Source organism: Aquila chrysaetos, assembly GCF_900496995.4.
Source record: "Aquila chrysaetos chrysaetos chromosome W unlocalized genomic scaffold, bAquChr1.4 W_unloc_1, whole genome shotgun sequence".
NCBI classification, from domain to species: Eukaryota; Metazoa; Chordata; class Aves; order Accipitriformes; family Accipitridae; genus Aquila; species Aquila chrysaetos.
In genome coordinates, this window is record NW_024470321.1 from 229,994 (window position 1) to 252,200 (window position 22,207).

The 22,207-nt window shown below is 48.8% G+C and overlaps 1 protein-coding gene across 1 annotated transcript in view; it reads left to right on the plus strand.

Moving 5' to 3' along the window:
* LOC121232872 (ubiquitin-associated protein 2-like) overlaps positions 1-21,165 on the plus strand; it is a 37,041-nt gene extending 15,876 nt beyond the window's left edge. Inside the window, 9 exon segments of the mRNA XM_041121362.1 lie at positions 11,961-12,039; positions 13,517-13,731; positions 15,665-15,764; positions 15,845-15,952; positions 17,456-17,523; positions 18,288-18,383; positions 18,385-18,479; positions 20,027-20,048; positions 20,050-21,165. Coding sequence (XP_040977296.1) covers positions 11,961-12,039; positions 13,517-13,731; positions 15,665-15,764; positions 15,845-15,952; positions 17,456-17,523; positions 18,288-18,383; positions 18,385-18,479; positions 20,027-20,048; positions 20,050-20,211 — 945 coding nt within the window. The 3' untranslated portion in view covers positions 20,212-21,165.
* Positions 21,166-22,207: the final 1,042 nt, after the last annotated feature.

The window sequence follows — 22,207 nt, forward strand, 5'->3', positions numbered from 1 at the left end:
ATAGGGGATGTGATACACCCACTCAATGCCATGCTCTTTGGCCCAGGTGTCTATGAGGTTGTTTCGGAAATGAGTCCCGTTGTCTGACTCATTTCTTTCTGGGGTGCCATGTTGCCACACGACCTGCTTTTCAAGGCCCAGGATAGTGTTCCGGGCAGTGGCATGGGGTACAGAATATGTTTCCAGCCACCCGGTGGTTGCTTCCACCATTGTGAGCACATAGTGCTTGCCTTGGCGAGTTTGTGGGAGTGTGATATAGTCAATCTGCCAGGCCTCCCCCTGTTTATATTTCAGCCATTGCCCTTCGTACGACAGGGGTTTTAGCCGCTTGGCTTGCTTAATTGTAGCACGTTTCATATTCATGGATAACCTGTGCGATAGTGTCCATGGTCAAGTCCACCCCTCGGTCACGAGCCCATCTATATGTTGCATCTCTTCCCTGATGGCCTGGAAGCATCATGGGCCCACAGAGCCATAACTAGCTCACCCTTATGTTGCCAGTCCAGGTCCACCTGAGCCGCTTCAATCTTGGCAGCCTGATCCACCTGTTGGTTATTTTGATGTTCTTCAGTGGCCCAACTCTTGGGTACGTGAGCATCTACGTGACGTACTTTTACAACCAGATTCTCTAGCCGGGACGCAATATCTTGCCACAGTGCGGCAGCCCAGGTGGGTTTACCTCTGCGCTGCCAGTTGCTCTGCTTCCATTGCTGTAACCACCCCCACAGGGCATTTGCCACCATCCGTGAGTCAGTATAGAGATAGAGCACTGGCCACTTTTCTCTTTCAGCAATGTCTAACGCTAGCTGGATGCCTTTCACCTCTGCAAACTGACTTGATTCACCTTCTTCTTCAGCAGTTTCTGCAACTTGTCGTGTAGGACTCCATACAGCAGCATTCCACCTCCGATGCTTTCCCACAATGCGACAGGATCCGTCAGCGAACAGGGCATAGTGCCTCATTTTCTGGCAGTTAATTATACAGCGGGGCTTCTTCAGCACGTGCCACCTCCTCCTCTGGCGACATTCCAAAATCTTTGCCTTCTGGCCAGTCCGTGATCACTTCTAAAATTCCTGGGGGACTGGGGTTTCCTATGCGAGCCCCTTGTGTGATCAGTGCAATCCACTTACTCCACGTGGCATCAGTCGCGTGATGTGTAGAGGAGACCCTCCCTTTGAACATCCAGCCCAGCACTGGCAGTCGGGGTGCTAAGAGGAGCTGTGTTTCAGTACCAACCACTTCTGAGGCAGCTCGAACTCCTTCATATGCTGCCAGTATCTCTTTTTCAGTTGGAGTATAGCGAGCCTCGGATCCTCGATATCCTCGACTCCAAAACCCCAGGGGTCGGCCTCGGGTCTCCCTGGGTGCTTTCTGCCAGAGGCTCCAGGTAGGGCCATTCTCCCCGGCTGCAGCATAGAGCACATTTATAACATCTTGTCCTGCCCGGACTGGCCCAAGGGCTACTGCATGAACAATCTCCCATTTCATTTGTTCAAAGGCTTGCTGTTGCTCAGGGCCCCATTTAAAATCTTTCTTCTTCCACGTCACTTGATAGAGCGGGCTTACAATCAGACTGTAATTTGGAATATGCATTCTCCAAAAACCCATGACACCTAAGAAGGCCTGTGTTTCCTTTTTATTAGTCGGTGGGGACATAGCTGCTATTTTGTTGATCACGTCCATTGGGATCTGATGACGTCCATCTTGCCATTTTATTCCTAAAAACTGGATCTCCTGTGCAGGTCCCTTGACCTTACTTTCTTTTATGGCAAAACCGGCTTTCAGAAGGATTTGGATTATTTTCTTCCCTTTCTCAAAGACTTCTTCTGCCGTGTTGCCCCATACGATGATGTCATCAATGTGTTGCAGGTGTTCCGGAGCTTCACCTTTTTCCGGTGCAGTCTGGATTAGTCCATGGCAAATGGTGGGGCTGTGTTTCCACCCCTGGGGCAATCGATTTCAAGTGTACTGGACACCCCTCCAAGTAAAGGCAAATTGTGGACGACACTCCGCTGCCAGAGGGGTTGAGAAAAACGCATTAGCAATGTCAATTGTGGCATACCACTTGGCTGCCTTTGACTCTAGTCCGTATTGAAGTTCTAGCATATCTGGAACGGCAGCACTCAGCGGTGGCACGACTTCATTCAGGCCACGATAGTCAACTGTCAGTCTCCACTCCCCATTAGGCTTTCACACTGGCCATATGGGACTATTAAAGGGTGAGCGAGTTTTGCTGATCACTCCTTGGCTCTCCAGTCGGCGAATCAATGTGCGGATGGGAATCAGAGAGTCTCGGTTGGTGCGATATTGTCGCCGGTGCACCGTCGTGGTAGCAATTGGCACTTGTTGTTCTTCAACCCTCAGCAACCCCACAATCGAAGGGTCTGGAGAGAGACAAGGCAGGGTGGACAGGGGTTCAGTGCCCTCCGTCTCCAAGGCAGCTGTACCAAGAGCCCATCGATACCCCTTTGGGTCCTGAAAATACCCTCTCCTGAGATAGTCTATGCCAAGGATGCACGGAGCCTCTGGGCCAGTCACAATGGGGTGTTTCTGCCCTTCATTCCCAGTTAGGCTTACTTCAGCCTCCAATACAGTTAACTCTTGGGATCCCCCTGTCACACCAGAAATACAGATGGGTTCTGCCCCTTTATAACTTGATGGCATTAGAGTGCACTGTGCACTGGTGTCTACTAGAGCCTTGTACTCCTGTGGGTCTAATGTGCCAGGCCATCAAATCCACACAGTCCAATAGACCCGGTTATCCCTTTCCTCCACCTGGCTGGAGGCAGGGCCCCTCTAATTCTGGCCAGAGTATCCAGTATTCACTTCTCGTAAAATTGGCTCAGAAGTCCCTTCAAGAGGATCAGAAATAAGATCAGCCCTTCTACTCTGTTTGGAAACTGGAGTGGCATTTTTCCTGGTAGAATCCCCTTTTGTGGTGGTTTTTCCTCGCAACTCACGTACCCGTGCATTTAGGACCGAGGTAGGTTTTCCATCCCATTTCCTCATGTCCTCTCCATGATCACGTAGGTAAAACCACAGGGCACCTCGCGGTGTGTACCTTCTATATTCTCTCTCTTGGGCAGAGGAGCTCTCACTCCTAATAGCTGAGACATTGGTCCTTACAGGTGGGCAATAGGACATATCCTCTTTGAATTGCTGGAAATCCTCGGACAGCTTCTCCACAGCCAAAATGCAGGCTTGTAGGGAGGAGGAGAGATTTTCTTTGTATTGCCGGAGTTGGTGAGCCACTTCATCCACTGTCGGTGCCTCTTCGTCTTTCCAGGTCATTATTGCCAGTGAGTTGGCATAGGATGATGGTGCGCTCCGTACAAATTTTCGCCACATGGGTCGTGTGCATTGGACTTCGTCTGGATCTTTGGGTAATTGTGGGTTGTCCGGGTCATGATAAATCGTCTCTAGCACAGCTAATTCCCTCAGATATTGGATACGTCTTTCCATGGTGGTCCACTTGTTTGATTGACATATAACATCTTCCTTGAAGGGCTACCTTTCCTTCGTGCTTGACAGGAGTTGCCTCCAGAGGCTGAGGGCTTGTGTCCCTTTTCCAATTGCCTTGTCAATGCCACCTTCCCTGGCAAGCGATCCCAGCTGCTTGGCTTCCCTGCCTTCTAATTCCAAGCTATTAGCCCCATTGTCCCAGCATCGGAGGAGCCAGGTAATAATATGCTCACCTGTACGGCGGCCAAAATCTTTTCGCATATCCCGCAGCTCACTCAAGGATAGGGACCGGGTGATTACCTCTGGTTCTGCCTCTTCCTCCTGTTCCCGTGATGACCCTGGTTCACCTTCATCCTTCGCTAAGCGAACTGATTTTTTTGTATATTTCTTTTTCTGTACAGGGGCAACTGATAATGGTGCAGGTTGGTCCGCTGGTTCAGTTGCAGTATCGTTCGCCGGGTTTTGGATAACCGCAGCGTCTGTCGCCAAGGTTTGGGTAGCAGCAGTGCTCGTCGCTGGGGCTGGAGGGACCGCAGTGCCCGTTGCCAAGGTTTGGGTAGCTGCTGTGCTCGTTGCCGTGGCTCGAGGGGCTGCAGTGCCTGTTGCTGAGGTTTGGGTAGCCACAGTGCTCGTCGCCAGGGCTGGAGGGGTCGCGGTGCCTGTCACCAAGGTCTGGGTGGCCGCAATGCTCGTCGCCAGGGCTGGAGGGGCCGCAGCACCCATTGCCGGGGTTTGGGTGACCGCAGTGCTCATCGTTTTGTTGTTAGGTCCAGAGACCTTCTCTTCCCCTTGAGGGTGCTGAGTTGTGTTGAACAGGGCTCGATAGGCATGGGCCAGGCCCCAGCACGTTGCAGTGATTTGTATCTCTCTGGAGCTGCCGGGGTGACAGCATACCTTTTCCAAATATTTTACTAGTTCTTCTGGATTCTGCACTTGTTCAGGGGTGAATTTCCAAAACATTGGAGGTGCCCACTTTTCTAGGTACTTGCCTGTACTACCCCACACACCCTGCCACTCATAATTATCCAGCCTCATGGCAGACCTCTGGGTGATCTTCTTAAATAGTTGTTTAACCTTAAACAAGAGCTGAACCACATTCAGGAACATGCTAATTCCTAGCAGTAGGGCTAGGACCGTGCTGGTCTCAACGTCCCAAGAGTATTCAAATTTTTCAAAATTCTCAAACACCATTGTAACTGGACTGAAGGAGAAAGGAGAGGGGAAGAAGGGTACCCCACTCATAGACTGGTTTTCCAAGGAGGAAAGGTAAATGGTATAATTATTAATAGTTTCCCACAGATGGCTCCCGCAGTATAAAGGTGACAGTGCTGAGTGCAAATACCGGATTAATCCCACAACCGATGACTTTATCATACCATAAACCTGCGTTATACAATACATCAAAGCGAAAACCTTAATCCACCTCCCACGGATGATAAGCAGCAGAAGAGGGACTACAGACAGCAAGCGAGGTGATACATAACAGAACTTTAAAAACCAGAGCAACAACTCTAAGAACACATAAATCAACATAATGACCAGCAACTATTAGACCAACATAATGAATGCTTCTAATAAATTTGTTTTAACAAGCTCTGGTCAGGTTTGTCGTTATCTCAACCCTTCGGGCCCCACGTTGGGCGTCAAAAAGGACTGTCGTGGTTTCACCCCAGCCAGCACCTAAGCACCACGCAGCCGCTCACTCACTTCCCCCCACCCCGCGGGATGGGGGAGAAAATCGGGAAAAGAAGTAAAACTCGTGGGTTGAGATAAGAACGGCTTAATAGGACAGAAAAGAAGAAACTAATAATGATAATGATAGCATTAATAAAAAGACAGCAGTAATAATAAAAGGATTGGAATGTACAAATGATGCGCAGTGCAATTGCTCACCACCTGCCAGTCGACGCCCATTTAATCCCCAAGCGGCGATTCCCCCCACCCCCACTCCCCCCAGTTCTTATACTAGATGGGACGTCACATGGTATGGAATACCCCGTTGGCCACTTTGGGTCAGCTGCGCTGGCTGTGTCCTGTGCCAACTTCTTGTGCCCCTCCAGCTTTCTCGCTGGCTGGGCATGAGAAGCTGAAAAATCCTTGACATTAGTCTAAACACTACTTAGCAACAACTGAAAACATGAGTGTTATCAACATTCTTCTCATACTGAACTCAAAACATAGCACCGTACCAGCTACTAGGAAGACAGTTAACTCTATCCCAGCTGAAACCAGGACACAGTGGCTCTTGCCATTGGTCAGGGGAGGTGGGAGGACAGAGGTGGGGAATGGGGCAATGGTCCAGATGTGGTGGTGGTGGCATGGGTGGGGCTGGGTGGGTTGGTCTGGGTCATTGGGCTAATTGCTCGTGATGCAGGTGAGGTTGTGGAGGCGTTGGAAGCAGATGCGAGCTTTGAGGTGGACGTGGTCCCAGGCGCAGGGGCTGTGGTTGTGGATGAGGACGAAGTCCTGAGGAGGACTGAGGACATCTGAGGAGGGTTTGCTTTCTTCAGTCACCTCAGAGAAGACAGAGCCAATGAGGTTGCCTCTGCCTGGCATCACAGGGTATTTCTCGTTAGAAGAATATCGGGAGGACTGTAGTACAACCTGGAAGTTGCATCTTGAAGGTCCTGCTGTGTACCTGAATATATTTGGTCCCACTTGTTTTCTTGCTCTCCAGCTGCATGGGAAGTCCCCATTTGTGTTTGCACAGAGGAGTATCCTTGCAGTGATGTGGTGGTGGAGGTGGTGTGACTGAGCATGGGGAAGCACCTCTTTGTCCTGTGTGGGAGGAGGCCAAAGCTGCTGAACTTTTGTGTTGTCTTGCTCGGGCTTACCTGGGGAGGGCAAAGCACCTGGGGCAGATATTTTTGGGGTGGTGGTTCGAGGGCGAAGGAACAGCTGGTAGTGAGTGGGCAGTTTCCTTCATGGGGAATGCTGTGCTGGTCTGTGCTGGTTGGTTTGGACCATGTTGGGTGGTGGTGTTTGGGGGATGTATCTTTTTGTTTCCTAAGGATGTGTTGGGGTGAAGAAGGCCTAGGCCGATGCACTCTATGTAGTGAGGCAGGTCCCCATGGTCACTGGTGTGTGAGCACAGGCAGGAGCATCCTGGGCCAGTTGTGGTGGTTGTAGGAGAGCAATGAGCAGTCCTGGGCATCTCCTGTGTTTTTTGTGGCTTTTTGGTGTTTCTTGGGTGGGGTTGGTAGCACTGAGGTGCTGTTCCTTCTCCAAATCTCTGCAGGCCTTGGTGGGTGAGAGGGGTTGACCCTGGCTGGTTGCCAGGTGCCCGCCAAAGCCGTTCTATCACTCCCCCTCCTCAGCTGGACAGGGGAGAGAAAATATAACAAAGAGCTTGTGGGTCGAGATAAGGACAGGAGAGAGATCACTCACCAATTACCATCACGGGCAAAACAGACTCAACTTGGGGAAAATTAACTCACTTTATTACAAATCAACCAGAGTAGGGTAATGAGAAATAAAACCAAATCTCAGAACACCTTCCCTCCACCCCTCCCTTCTTCCCGGGCACAACTTCACTCCCGGATTCTCTACCAACCCCCCCAGCAGCACAGGGGGACGGGGAATGGGGTTTACGGTCAGTTCATCACACGTTATTTTCTGCCGCTTCATCCTCCTCAGGGGGAGGACTCATCACACTCTTCCCCTGCTCCAGCATGGGGTCCCTCCCACGGGAGACAGTCCTCCACGAACTTCTCCAAGGTGGGTCCTTCCCACGGGCTGCAGTTCTTCACAAACTGCTCCAGCATGGGTCCTTTCCACGGTGTGCAGTCCTTCAGGAGCACACTGCTCCAGCATGGGTCCCCCACGGGGTCACAAGTCCTGCCAGAAAACCTGCTCCAATGTGGGCTCCTCTCTCCACAGATCCGCAGGTCCTGCCAGGAGCCTGCTCCAGCGCAGGCTTCCCACGGGGTCACAGCCTCCTTCGGGACCCCACCTGCTCTGGCGTGGGGTCCTCCACGGGCTTCAGGTGGATATCTGCTCCACCGTGGACCTCCATGGGCTGCAGGGGGACAGCCTGCCTCACCATGGTCATCACCACGGGCTGCAGGGGAATCTCTGCTCCGGCGCCTGGAGCACCTCCTCCCCCTCCTTCTTCACTGACCTTGGTGTCCGCAGGGTTGTTTCTCTTACATGTTCTCACTCCTCTGGCTGCCATTTACTGTCTGTCCCAACTTTTTTTTCCTTCTTAAAAATGTTATCACAGAGGCGCTACCACTATCGCTGATTGGCTCGGCCTTGGCCGGCGGCGGGTCCGTCTTAGAGCCGGCTGGTATTGGCTCTCTCTCGAACACAGGGGAAGCTTCCAGCAGCTTCTTACAGAAGCCACCCCTGTAACCCCCCCCCCGCTACCAAAACCTTGCTACACAAAGCCAATACAGTGGGTCCCCTCCTTACCTCTTTGAGGTGCACCTTGTCCATGCCACCCTGCTTGGCCCCAAGCAGTGCTGTGGCATTGCTGAATGGTTGTTTGTGATGGGGTGGTGGTTTGGAGGTGACTTTCATGTCTTGGCAGTGGGAGAGGGTTGGGAAGGGAGAGGGTGGGTGGTGGGAGAGGAGGATCATGCAGGGCAGGCATCATGTCATCTGGGCAAGTGTGTGCTCCAAGGGTCCAGCATCAGCAGGAGATGCCTGTGGGCTTGGAGGACCATGGTGGGTCCCTGAGAGTGGCCTGCTGTCCAAACCCTTCGACCAGGGCAGGAGGCATCGGTGGGATGGGCTGCAGGAGGGGAGGCTCATCCCTGCCTGCCTGCAGAGACCACCTCTTTTCTTTTTTTTCTTTTTTTTTTTTTTTGAAAAAAGTCTTTATTTCCAACAAGTGAATAAATAAATAAAATATATAAATATATAAATTAATGGCCAGATAAATAGAGTTCTGTGATAAATAGTCATTGGTATGAGAGTCCCGCAGTGTCCATGGGGACTTTCCCCTCCATCAGGGGAGGTTGCAGTCCGGATGGGCTAGATAAGGCTGTGGGTAATAAATACCACCCCTCTCCCCATCGCCTTGTGGCTGTCCATGAGCGTGCAGCACAGCAATTTCCTCCTCCTTCCTTTCCAGCAAAGATGTCGTCGTGGTGCGGGTGTGTGGGCTGTGCCGCAGCCTGGCCCTGGCCTCGACACGGTGCTGCTGGCCTCGCTGTGGTCATGCCTGTTTTCCCGTTGGCATGGGCTCCTGGCTGGAAGAGGTGTGAGCGGTGCTGAGCAATCCCAGCCCGGGCTGCTGCTGCTGCTGCCTCTACTCATCAGACGGGGCTGTGGGATTGCGGTCACAGCCATGGTGGGGCTGTGGGTGCTGCGTGGGTGGTGCTGGGCAGGAGCCTGGTCAGGCTTTGTGGTGGTGCGGGCGGATGCTGTGCTCGGGGTGCTGCTGGGTGGCCAGCTTTATGTGGTGCCGCGGCTTTCCTTTCATCATCATCATCTAGACAGAATTTCCGTTTCCATTTTCAGTTTTGCTTTCCATTTGCTTTCTCCTGAGGGCTTTTGTTGTGCTTGTCAAAGTGTGAGCAGGAGGTGGCTGTAGGGAAGGGGAGCTGGTTCTTTCCCAGGGCTGCTGTCAGGGTGCGGGGGGAACCTGGCTCCTGTGCTGTTATGGTTCAGCAGGGGATGAAAGTGGCGGCAGAGGCTTTTGGGGTAGCTCTGTTGGGGATGTTTCAGGGTTTCCTTTTCATCTGTTTTTTGAGTGGTCTTGCTTGGTTTTTATTTTCAAGTTTCTCTGCCTACCAACATCTATTTTTCTTATTTCATGCTCTGATATATCATATATATGTTAATGCATGTTTTCCTTTATTGACAAATATTTTTAGTTTGTCAGTCTTTTTTTTTTTTTTTTCCTCTGTGTCATCTGCAGCTTTGCTGATGGAAGAGTTTTTCCTCTCTCTGCAAATATCTTGCAGAATGTTTTTGGGGTCATCTGTCATCCCCCCTGCCCCCCCCCCCCCCGAGTTATTTGTCCTCAGTGTGTTGATATTTATAAATAAATGCATAAATGTTGCAAAGGATTTTTCATCAACTATTCATGCAATGATTGTGATTTCTAGATTTTGGGTTGTTTTTTTTTATTGTGTTTTGAATTTGTTGTAGAAATTAGGCAACATTAGGTGTATGGGAGGCAGGAGCTGGTGGGAATATTTGTCTTTGACATGCTGGTCCATTTACATCTAGAAAGTGAAAGTGGGCAGAATCCCAAGTGCAAGTCATCACTGCTTCCTGGGAAGCGTCCAGCAGCGAGAGGTACTGGTGGCTGCTGATACAGCGAGAACAGGGGTTTTCCCTGAGGGTTGTGGGGGTTTTTTTTTTGGGGGTGGGGGGGTGGGGGGGGTGTGTGTCTTTTTTAATTTAACTCAATTTCTTAATGTGTATGTTGATGCTGTAAGTTCTCACTGTGTTGGGTTTTTTTTTGGGGGGTGGGGGGGTGTGTTTGTTTTTTTTTAATTTTTGTGTGTATTATTACATTGGGATATGCTATCTTTTCTGTTAGTCTGTTGCAGGCTGCCTGTGTAGTAGAGATCTTACAAATGTCTTAGCTGGTGTGTGTGGTACCTAGCGAGCTGCTTGGTGGAGCTTAAATCTATTACGTCAGATCACTTACCATTTTTCAGTCCTTTTCTGTCTCACCTTTTGAGTCTATTCCTGATATTTCAGTTTTGACTTTAGGCACCTTCTACTGTGTGCCTTCTGTAGGTCAGGAAATACCCATGGTGTTTGAAGAGCAGAGTATCTCTTCCAATGTTTTCCTATGGGAGGGCATGAAGTGCAAAGATAACTGGCTTGCACTTGTATTTTCTAATGATTTTTGTTTTGAATGTGTGTATGCACAGGTGTGTGGGATAGGGATATGCAGTGCTGATGTGGTTTTCTCCCACCTGAGGGGCAGTGGGAATAATTGCAATCCTTAGACCCTGTTCTCATGTGGATTTGGTTTATATTTTGTCTGGTTTATATGGGGGAAAATGCTAGTGTGTCAGTTCCAGTTCATATCCACCGAATCCTGTTCAGATCTTATCTCCAAATCTGCTTTTTGTGTCATTTTCCTCAGAAGGAGATGGGAGCGCTGCTTTTGAGTAACCTGCAAAGACTTTTAATAGTAATTTGGTTGTGTTTTGTTAAGTGATTCATGCCAGAGTTGATGAGGTGGAATTACCTGGGAAGGAAAGGATGATGAAATATGGCACTGTTTCAAGTTACAGAAAGCACCTGCAATAATAAATCTTTGCCAGATTATTTCATGTTCAGTGATGGAGGATTGGGTGTAGGAGACAGGGGGGTGATGCACAGAAATGCAGCAAGGTGGAAGGTGCTGTCAACTCTGAGAAAGCATTTGAGGTGCTGGGGGATTTGCGGAGGCAAGTATGAGGAAGGAGGATGCTTTTCCAGTGTTGAAGACTGGAAATGGATACGTTAGTGGTTAAAGCATTAACTCTTGATGGATTGGAGGTGGTGAGGAGTAAACCATGAGAATTAGGAGGAAAACCACTTAGCAGAGTACCAGCCCCACATGTGGAGTTCACCCAGAGAGGGAAGGGCAAACTTTTCTCTTTTTCTCCCAAACTGAAGACAAAATGCTGCTTTGGTTTTGCTGGTATGTCCTGTCATCTTGAAGTGCGAGCTTTCTAGGATGAGGACTGTCTTACCTTCCTGTAGAGGACCTAGAAGAATGATCTAAGACAGTGGTCTCCCACCTTTTTTGATTGCACACCCCATCAGTAAAAAATTTGTGAGCACTCCCAATATGTTTTTATTTTATAAATTATATACATATACTACTGTACTAATATGTATGTTATAAAACATACACAAAAATAAAAATTAAAAAAGGATGAGAGAAAGGTTAAGCAAACACTTTTAAATTTTATTTAATTTTATTTATTAATGGTACCAAAAACATTTTCTTCATGCACCCCAATGGATTGTCTTGTGCACCCCACTTTGGAGACTACTGATCTGAGGTCTCCTGTAACATAGTTTAAATAAATATTCCAGTCATCAGGTGGTAACTCTTTCTCCAGTTTTTTTTAATGTTTGTGCTGTTTTCCTAGCTGATGTTTTTACTTTTAGAAAACAGGGCATGGTACAAGGGTAAAACCTTTAGACTACATCCATGTTGTGATTACAGTCCTGGCCTGACCCCAGGTCTTTGGCCCCTGATGGTCTGTTGCTCTTCCAGGCACAGTCTTGCTGGAATATGACAGCTCAGAGCTGAGAGTTGGGGGGGGAAGTGTTTAGTTGTTGCCTTTAACTTACCATTAAGAGATTAAGTATTTGTATATGATGTTAAAAATGTCTATAAAATAGGGTTGTTTTGAAGTTGAGGATCCAGGTAAATCTCCAGCTCTGCTGTAAGTGATAAGGTCAGCTTCTGCCCAAGCATCCTTTAGTTCTTGCTTTTTAAATTTTCTTATGCGTATAATACAGGGTTCATAAGATCTGTCCAGCTCTGTTATGGTTTCAACTATTAATAAACGATGTTGTCTCTTTCTAAGGATTACTACGGAATTACATTCCCTGCTCCTGCAACCTTGACAGGCAGAGATGGGAGCCTTGCTAACAACCCGTACTCAGGTGAGTGCTATTTAAAGATGAGGATGATAAGTGAGATGTGCTGGTTTCTAAATGCAGGTCATCCTGCCATTGCTGAAAGAGCACTCGTTTTTCCCTTCTGTAAGCAGTTAAACCCATCAGTCCAAACTAGTCAAACAAAAGCGAGCATCTCCCTTTCAACCCTGACATTGGTTTTTTGGGTTTTTTTTTCCTTCATGGTTTTGATCAGTAATTCATATGTGACTTCTTCTGGGAGTATGTTGGATAGCCTTTGAGAATAAGTGCAAAATTGTTATGAATGTAAATGGCAGTGTCATCTAGTGCCCTTCCCAAGCACATACAGGTGCTTGAAAAATATTCCATAGCTTAATCATTCTTCTTGAAATTCAACTGGCTTGCTTTCCTTTTTTGGCACTGGAATAGACCCCCCTCAGCAGCTCCTCATACTTTGTTACTGCTATTTTAGCACTTGTATGTTCCCAGCAGGAGCTGCATCTAGCAGACTCTCCCTCACCCTCCCCAAATCTAATGGACTTCATTCCCAAAAGCATGTGGTCTAAGAAGCCCTTCCTCATTCCTGCACTTGCTCTTCAGTTATCAGTGTGCAAAGATGACATTAATGCCATCCAGGATTTTCAGCCAGTGGTTTTCTTTCACTGCCATCTGATTACACCTTAAAACTGTAGCCATAGGTGTTATAATTCCTGTAATGCTGGTATTAAGTGTTGTCATACTTTTTGGTAACCAACATAAAGGAATACTAGTTGGGAATGAGACAGATGTGATTGACATATGTCACCTCCCTAAAAACATGTGAACATGCTGCTCTGTAGGCTGCCAGAAAATGCAAGTGTTCGGGGTTTTTCTGCTGCATAATCAGTTCTCTTGGGAGGCTGCTTCTGGGTTAATAACCAAATTTCCCTTCCTACTTCTTCAATAAGGTGGCCCGCAATGCAAGCCTTGCTTTCCTGGCCTTCAGCTACTGTCTCCAGAACTTTGGTGGTGTGAGGAACCGGACATCTTGCTTGACAAATAAACAGACATTGACAAAAATATGCCCATCACTGCCTGTAAATCCTAACTTGCTTTCAGCCCACGAAGCTTAGCTAATCAGTTTAACCTCCAGGAGAGTCACACTTTAACCCAACAACCATTTGCTCTTTGGCTATTTACCATACTTCTGCTTTTAGCATGTTTTATTGCAATGATCTGATAGTAATGAATCTGCTCAGACCATGTGAGATAGGTAAGTATTGGTATCTCCATTTTATCAATGGATTAGCCATGGCACAGAGTTCTGTGCCATAAACAGGCAATGTCCCTGTGGTCATCAGGAAGAGACCGGGAGAGTTCTTCCCATGAACAACTGCAGCCTTTCAAGTGTAGGATGTGCTCTCTTCTGTAGTTGTCTACTTGTATTCAGAGGATTTGAATCCTTTGAATCCTCTGCTTTTGGAGTGGCTTTGATAGCTTTTCTGATCAGTTCTTTCTTTTGCAGGTGACGTAACAAAATTTGGACGTGGGGATTCTGCCTCCCCTGCTCCTGCTACCACACTTGCCCAGCCGCAGCAGAACCAGACGCAGACTCACCATACAACTCAGCAGCCCTTCCTCAACCCAACCCTGCCCCCGGGGTACAGCTACACTGGGTTACCTTATTACGCTGGTGTGCCTGGCGTACCCAGTGCGTTCCAGTATGGGCCAACCATGTTTGTAAGTGTGACAGCCTAAACTGTAACCCTCCCTTCATGCCTCACTAGTTTTGCTCTCTTCAGCCCAAACCTTCTACATATTTGAATCACAGGATGGTTTGGGTTGGAGGGGACCTTTAAAGATCATCTAGTCCAACCCCCCTGTCATGGGCAGGGACATCTTTCACTAGATCAGGCTGCTCAAAGACCCATCCAACCTGGCCTTGGACAGTTGCAATGATGGGGCACCCACAGCTTCTCTGGACAACCTGTTCCAGTGTCTTACCACCCTCATTGTAAAAAAATTTCTTCCTTGTGTCCAATCTAAATCTACCCTCTTTCAGTTTAAAACTCGTCCCTTGTCCTGTCACTACAGGCCCTGGTAAAAAGTCTCTCTTTGTCTTTCTTATAAGCCCCCTTTAAGTACTGAAAGGCTGCAATAAGGCCTCCCTGGAGCCTTCTCTTCTCCAGGTCAAACAGCCCCAACTCTCTCAGCCTTTCTTCATAGGAGAGGTGTTCCAGCCCTCTGATCATTTTCATGGCCCTCCTCTGGACCGGCTCTAACAGGTTGTCCTGATTTTGGCTGGGATAGAGTTAATTTTCTTCTTAGTAGCTGGTACAGTGTGCTTTGGATTTAATGTGAGAATAATGTTGATAACACACTGATGTTTTAGTTGTTGCTAAGTAACGCTTATCCTAAGTCAAGGATTTTTCAGTTTCCCATGCTCTGCAAGCGAGATGTACAAGCAGCTGGGAGGGAGCATAGTCAGGACAGCTGACCCAAACTAGCCAAAGGGATATTCCATACCATAGAACATCATACTCGGTATATAAACTGGGGGGAGTTGGCCGGGAGGCACGGATCGCTGCTCGGGCATCGGTCAATGGGTGGTGAGCAATTGCATTGCACATCACTCGGGGTTTTGTTTTTTTATTATATTCCTTTTCATTAGAATTATTATTATATTTTGTTATTGTTAGTATTACATTTTATTTTACTTTAGTTATTAAATCATTCTTATCTCAACCCACGAGTTTTACTTTTTTTTTTCCTGATTCTCCTCCCCATCCCACTGGGAGGAGTGAGCAAGCGGCTTAAACCACAACACAGGTCCATGTCTTTCTTGTGCTGGGGGCCCCAGAACTGGTTATGGTACTCCAGGTGGGGTCTCATGACAGCGGAGTAGAGTCATGTTCCCCAGTCTGCAAGGGATCTCCAAAAAACGTGCAAGCATGAGAAAATAGCTGCAGTCTCTTCCCCAAGAAAACAGGAAATTTAAAAGGCCAGAACTCATGGACTCCTATGCAGGTTACTGTAAATAGCAGACAGCTACAGCTCGTGGACTCAGTATTCCTGAAAGCCTGTAGCAGCCTCTGGAGAGTCAAAGGGAGACCCAAAGCTGAGTCAGCAAGCTAAGAGTGCCTAGGAAATCCTTTCAAGGATGGAAGAGACCCCATTAAGTCAGAGAGCAGGGCTGGTAGTCTCAGGAGGGAGAATGTTATTTGGGAAGAGGTGATGCTCCAGGCAGAAGGGTAGATGAGTCTATTTTAGGGCCCTGTAGGACTGTGTTTTATGAAACAGCCTCAGGCAGGGGTTGGTGTTTCATTTGATTCTGGAGGGAGAGCACTGTGGTTGTTCCTTCTTGGGTTTGTGAGTGAGAATTTGCTGTTTACAGTCAGTGTATGAAAGAAATACGCAGCCTGTTCTGAGACAGGGTTGCACTGCAATCAGAGGGGTGGCTCTAGCAGAAAACTTGGGGCTTGCATAAATCCACTACAGCAAGTTAATGCTGGAAGTGTGAGTGCCATGTCCCATGCCATCCCAGTGCTCCCAACTCCACATTAAATTTCCCATGTGAGGTGGAGGTGCCTTCCCCACTAGATGGCAGAGGGAGCTTGTGTTTTGCGTGCCATTCCCCAGTTAACAGCGCCTTTTGTTCCCTTCCTTTGTCCAGGTACCTCCAGCATCTGCTAAACAGCATGGAGTCAACCTGAACACCGCGTCAACTCCTTTCCAGCAAGCGAGTGGCTATGGGCAGCACAGCTATGGAGCAGGTATGCTTACCACTGTGCTTTTCACGTGAGCGTCTGCAGAGCTGCTTGCACACTGTAACACCTTGTCTTGTACACACCAGCAGGCTATGATGACTTAACGCAGGGAACGGCAGCTGGAGATTACAGCAAAGGAGGCTACAGTGGGTCATCTCAAGCACAAAAATCTGCTGGCACTGGACCTGGGAAAGGTAACACATGAGACTTGAGGTTGCTCGAGTGGGATTTGGTAGGGCAAACACAGTCAACCCAGCAGCCAGCTCTAAACAGGGTCACGATCCAAGCTGTTTCTCCATCTCCCATATACAAAATGCTTTTTTAATGGCCCAAGTGTTCCTTCTAAGCCTCTTGGCTGAACTTTGCATAAGGATTTGTGTGGCTGATGCGCAGCTTTGTCCACAATTATACATGGGAGAAATGGTGAGCTGTTTCCTCTGCCAAAGTTTTCTTTGCTGAAGAATATAGTGGTCCTGCAGCAGTGCTGTTTTTGAAGCCTAAGCAGTTGGATGCTGCTGCTGAAATGGTCCTCTGCCAAATGAAGACTAGATTTTTTAGTTTCTTGGTAGGCACCTGAGATAGCCGTGTGTTGGGGCGAGCAGGGCAGTTCACACATCTCTGGGCTGTTGTTTCAGCTGCTGTCCGTACACCTTGTAACTCATCACATTGTTTCATGCCTGGAAATGTTTCCTTTGTGACTGTAAAGGCTGAAGAATTTATACAGCTTATATGAAAGCTTTATTCTGCACATGCTGGTTAGACCTGAGAAATGTATACTGATTTGCTTAGCACTAACTAGTTCATCCTTGGGCTTAAGCAAATACCAGGCATTTGCTGTGCATTTGAAACACCAACTGGACTGTCTTCAGCCAAGAGCTGATCAAGCTCTCCTCTGTGGAGGAGCAATACAAAAAAGAGCAATGTCCTAGGAAGGGTACAACCTTAGAGCAGTGCACACCCTCTGAGTCTAGTCCTCTGATTCACTGGCCAGAGGAACCGCTGGTTTTATTCTGATCCAAATGAAATGATTATAGCCAGTCTTATTTTATAAGACTCTGAATAAGTGGCTGGTTTGAGAGTCACCTCACTGGTGAGTGTTTCTGAGCCTGTTGTGGCACCAGCTGATCCTGGTGGAAGCCAGCCTGAATCAGTCATATTAATTCTCTCAGGGCAGAGGAGCATTGCAGACCTCACCCTTCTGCAGGATGTAAAAGGACAAGGGCTCAAATGTGTAGCAGATGCTGAGTCTCATCACTCAGTGCACTACTAGAAAGTTCTTGAATGCTGCAGTAGAGCCAAATGCATCCCTAATCCTAGGGGAAAGCTGGCTTTTCGTGAGCTTAAATGAGCGTTCGGTGCAGCTAGCTGCTGCCTGGTGAAGTGCATTTGAATCCAAGTGGTAACCCCTGGGTTGTGGATGTGGGTGATTTATGCCAGTAGGCTGGTTTCCTGCTTTGCAGCCAGAGTGAGGAACCGAGCCCTTCTGTTCCCATGTGGGATGCTGTGGGTCTGACAGCATGGAGAACCCTGCCAGGCTGGCTGGCAGCAGCAGCAGCAGGGCATGTGGTGCAGCAGCTGTGGACAAAGGTGCATCCACTGAGGTCACCGGACGTGCTGGGAGCAAAGCACAGGGCTCATGCTGGGTGGTGGTTGACTTTCTCATTTTTGGTGGCTTTTTCTTTTTGTTTGTTTTCCAGGTGTTTCTGTGACCTCAAGTAACACAGGTGTGCCTGATATCAGTGGCTCAGTCTATAACAAGACTCAGGTGAGCAATGCTGGACCCTCCTCCCCCATGGCCTGAGGCCAGGCTGATGGCTCTCCCTGCAGAGCACTGGTGGCTAGGGCCATTCCCAGGCCAGCTGGTCTCAGGGTCAGCATGCTGTGGCATTTCTTACGTTGGCTCTGTTTGCTGTTGGAGAGGAGTCTTGCTCTCTGTCCCACTGCTTCTGCCATGTCAGCTCCTGACAGCAGCTGCTGGCATAGGTGCAGTGCTCTACACTGCCACATGCTGCCTCACGTATGCTGTGTCCTGAGTGCAAATGAAGTGTGATGGCGCTAATGTTTTTAGTCAAAATAGCCCCCAAAGCAGGTGAGTCGAGAGGCCGGGTTGAGCTTTGGCCAGGGGGAGGAAAATCTTATTGCAAGTTCTTCTTGTGTTTTTGTTGGGCCTCCCTGGGTAGGTTGAGTAATTCCAGGCTGAGCCCCCGCAATGTGTGAAGGACTGATTTCAGGCAGCTGTTGCCATCCCATGTCTCACTGAGTAAAAAAGAGGTCAGGGAAAAAAGGAGCACAGTAGCTGTAGAAATAAAAATAAAATAAAATGTTGGAGGCATTAGTGCAGAAGTATGGGTGAGAACAGGAGCTGAAACTCATCTGCTGAAGTGCTTGCAGGTATTTGATGTGATTTGGCTTGCTTATGGGGTTGGTGAAAGGTTCAGGTGATGTGTGTCTGGGCCACTCTTGTTCTTGTCTGGTCACTGTGGGGCTGCTCACAACAGTCTGACGCTGTCCCCTTCACCTCCTGTGCAGACGTTTGACAAGCAGGGATTCCATGCTGGCACACCGCCTCCTTTCAGCCTGCCCTCTGCTCTCGGATCGACTGGGCCCCTGAACCCTGGTGCTGCCCCGGGTTATGCTCCGGCCCCATTTCTCCATATCTTGCCTGCCCATCAGCAGCCTCATTCCCAGATGCTGCATCACCATCTTCAGCAAGATGGGCAGGTAAGTAAGTCGGCCCCTTTCACATCTACAGAGTGCCTGAGGGCAGATTGCTCCCACCCGCATCCCAGCAGGGTCTTGGGGGCTTTTGCTTTGCTCATTGGGAAAGGGCCTTGACAGTGATTGCAGACTGACAGACTTGATGCTGTTGACCAGCTGGGGAGGGAACCTCATGAAGTTCAGCAAGGGGAAGTGCAAAGTCCTGCCCCTGGGGAGGAACAACCTCATGCACTAGTATATGCTGGGGGCCAAAGCAGCTTTTCAGAAAAGGCCCTGGGGGTCCTGGTAGACACTAAGTTGACCACGAGCCAACAATGTGCCCTTGCCACAAAGGCAGCCAACAGGATCCTGGGCTGCATTATGCAAAGTACCACCAGCAGGTCAAGGGAGATCCTTCCCCTCTGCTCAGCACTGGTAAGGCCACACCTGGAGTCCTGTGTCCAATTCTGGGCTCCCCAGTACAAGAGAGACATGGATGTATTGGAGAGTCCAACGAAGGGCCACAAGGATGATGAAGGGACCAGGACATCTCTCCTATGAGGAAAGGCTGAGAGAGCTGGGACTATTCAGCCTGGAGAAGAGAAGGCTCAGGGGGATCTTATCAATGTATATAAATACCTGAAGGGAGAGCATAAAGGGGATGGAGCCAGGCTCTTTTCAGTGGTGCCCAGTGACAGGACCAGAGGCAATGGGCACAAACTGAAACAGGAGATTCCGTCTGAACATCAGGAAACACTTTTTTACTGGGATGGTGACCAAGCACTGGCAGAGGTTGCCCAGGGAAGTTGTAGAGTCTCCATCCTTGGAGCTGTCTGGACATGGTCCTGGGCAACCAGCTCTAGGTGACCCTACTTGAGCAGAGGGATTGGACAAGATACCTCAAGAGGTCCCTGCCAGCCTATGATTCTGTGAAGAGGCCATCCTGATGTGGGGTGTGGAGAGATGGGCTGTGAGGTATGAAGCCAAGGCAGATGCTGCTGTCCCCTGACTGCAGCAGGAGAGCAGGATGTGAGCACTTGTACTGTAACTCTGGGTGAAAAAATCAAGCATTCCCCTTGCAGGTTGCATGTCAGCTCCGATTTCTGATTTGGTTTCACCAGCCCATGCGTTTCCTTTCCTCGCTATAAATGTTCCCTGAAAAAACAGTGTTCTGCCTTAGAGTCCAGAAATAGGAAATTACTTCTCTCTCTGTGTGACATCCTTGGCTGGTGCACTGCCTCCATTCACCTTGAGAGAGCTCCTTTGCTGTCCCCAGTCCTGCTCCTCTCCTTCCTTGTGCTTGAACCTGTCTTGGGTGGGGGGCAGTGGGATGGTGCATCCCCATGCTTCTGCTTGGTGTCTCTGTGGCTGTTTGTCCTGGATTGCGAGATGCAGAGATGTTGCAGAGCAGAAACGGATCCATTCAGGGGGGAGCATTGCTGCATTGGCAGGTGTCAGGGCTGTCCCTGGGGGTGGCAGCTCTTCTGCTGATGCATGGACAGGCTTGTCTTCCTGGGAGCACAGGTGCTAGGGCAGCTGATGCCCATGTCTCCTTCCTTTCCAATTTCTAGGGTGGATCCGGCCAACGCAACCAACCCAGCACCATGCAGCAAAAGTCTCAGGCTACCAAAACCACCTATGGCACTTCTCCATACTGGACAAACTAAATCTGAAACCGGGGAGGGGGGAGAGAATGAAAGGAGAGGAGGAGAAAAAAACAAAAGAAAAGAGAAAAAAAGCCGAAGCCCATTCCTGAAATTATTAGGAGAAGTAACTGCTCAGCCAAACATCTGTGCCGGGAGAACTGCAGCCAGCCAGCCATCCTCTGTGTGACTCGCCCGCTTCCTCTTTGAGTTGCTGTTGTATGTAATATATTTATGTATGTATTTGTAAATGTAATAGAGCCTAAATGTGGTTTTCTGCATCTTGGAGCCTGTTTTATTTTCTTTGTAGGAAAACTAATTATTTCCCATCTGCACCAGGGCATCCTTCCTTGGTTTTTTAAGCTTTAACTCTGTCAAAGACAAACTGTGCCATTTTTTTGGAGCTGCAGCCCATTTATTTAATGCAGTTCTAAATTCAGGCAAATAAGGAGGCATTGCCCCCCCCCCCAAAGAATCAAGATGTGTCCTGTTGGTTTGATTTCTGCCCCCAGCCCCCAATATAGCTGTTGCTTTAAGGGGGGGGGGAAGGGAAAAAAAATGCTTTGTGGGCTTTCCCCTTTCTTTTGTCTCCTCTCTCCCTCCTGCTGTGGAAGATGAACTCTTGTGGGCAGTTTAGTCACTGTGGCCTTGAGCTGCAGCCTCACCTTTTTATTTTTCAATTTTTGAATAATTTAAAAAAAAAAAAAAAGGTTTTCTTCTTTGTTTGGTTTGGGGGGGGGGGGGGGGGGGTGTTTCTCTAGCAAGAGACTTCAGATGGCTCACTGGGTTCTGGAACCTCCTTTGCATCATTAGAGGCAAAAAAACTATCTATCTAGTGATTTCTTAAATAAAAGTATAAGCTGTGTCTTGTACCTCTTTTTGCCCTGAGCCACCCTGCCCAGGAAAGCCACAGCTACTAGATGGAAACTTCACCTGTCCATCCCTACTTTTTTTAAAACAAGACTCTGGAGGCAACTCCTGGTCCTTCTTGTCCTGCACCAGTGTGGTGAATGTTTTAGGAGTTTCATTTCTTTTTAGCCCTTCCTCCACCTAATAAAGATCTAAGCGTATCTCTGGTGTTTGTCTGCATTTTCAAAGGCTCCAGGAGCAGTTTTGCTTTTACAGCTTGTCCCTTTCCACCTGCTCCTGCTGGGATAGTAAGAGCAGCAGCTGGGTCTACAGGAGATACTGAATACCATGACAAAGGTGAGTGCACCTCTGTGCTGAGACCTCACAGGCAGCTGCAGGGATGAGATCCTGGACAGCACCCTGACTCCTACCATAAGCATCATGTCTCTGCCTTTGGTGTGCTCCGAGTCCCTGTAGAGCAGCTGGGATAGGTAAGGAGGGAGCACAGCTGCAGCACTGCCCTTCCTCGCTTTGCCCATGAGGTCCATGGCCTCCACCAGGAGGAAGGTCAGTGGTAAGGGCTCCTGAGGGATGGCTCCTGCCCCAGGCTCATCCTCCTGAACATCCTGGTCCCTCACAGCAAAGGAGGTAGGTAAATATGAAACTGTATGTGTCCACACAGCAGGTGAGGGGCTTTTTTGCACTTCCCCCTTCTGTTTCAAGACCCACAAGAAAAAAATAAATCTGTTTGTTTCTACCATGAGAACCATTTTTTTGTTCTTAGAGCCTGTGGGACCCAGTTGGCTTGGAAGTCAGTGTGTCACCCAGCCCTCCCCCTACCTGTGAGCAGCACAACATGAACTGCACTGGCATTCCTCTGCCACAGCTCAAGCTTTGATAATGGTCAAAGTTCAGCAGCTGCTGTAAGCCCTTTGACAGCTGCTGTCCCACTGCCCTGAATGTCAAGGAGGGCAAAAATGTTTCTGCAGGCTGGGGACTTACTGCCAGCTTGTACAAAGGCTGCACCAGCACCTGAGCCCACAGGGCTTACAGCAATAGCACCTCATTTACCCACAGTCAGTCAGAGCTGCTGCCTCACAAGAGCTATTCTTTGAAAAAACAAACTCCTCCAAAGCCATACTTACACAGTTTCTTGGTTATAGCAATCCACTGCTGCCCCCCAGGTGTAGGTCAGTCCTTGCTTGTGTGTCAGGGTACAGAAGCAGTTGGAAGTGGCAAAAGGCAATAGATGAGAGTTGG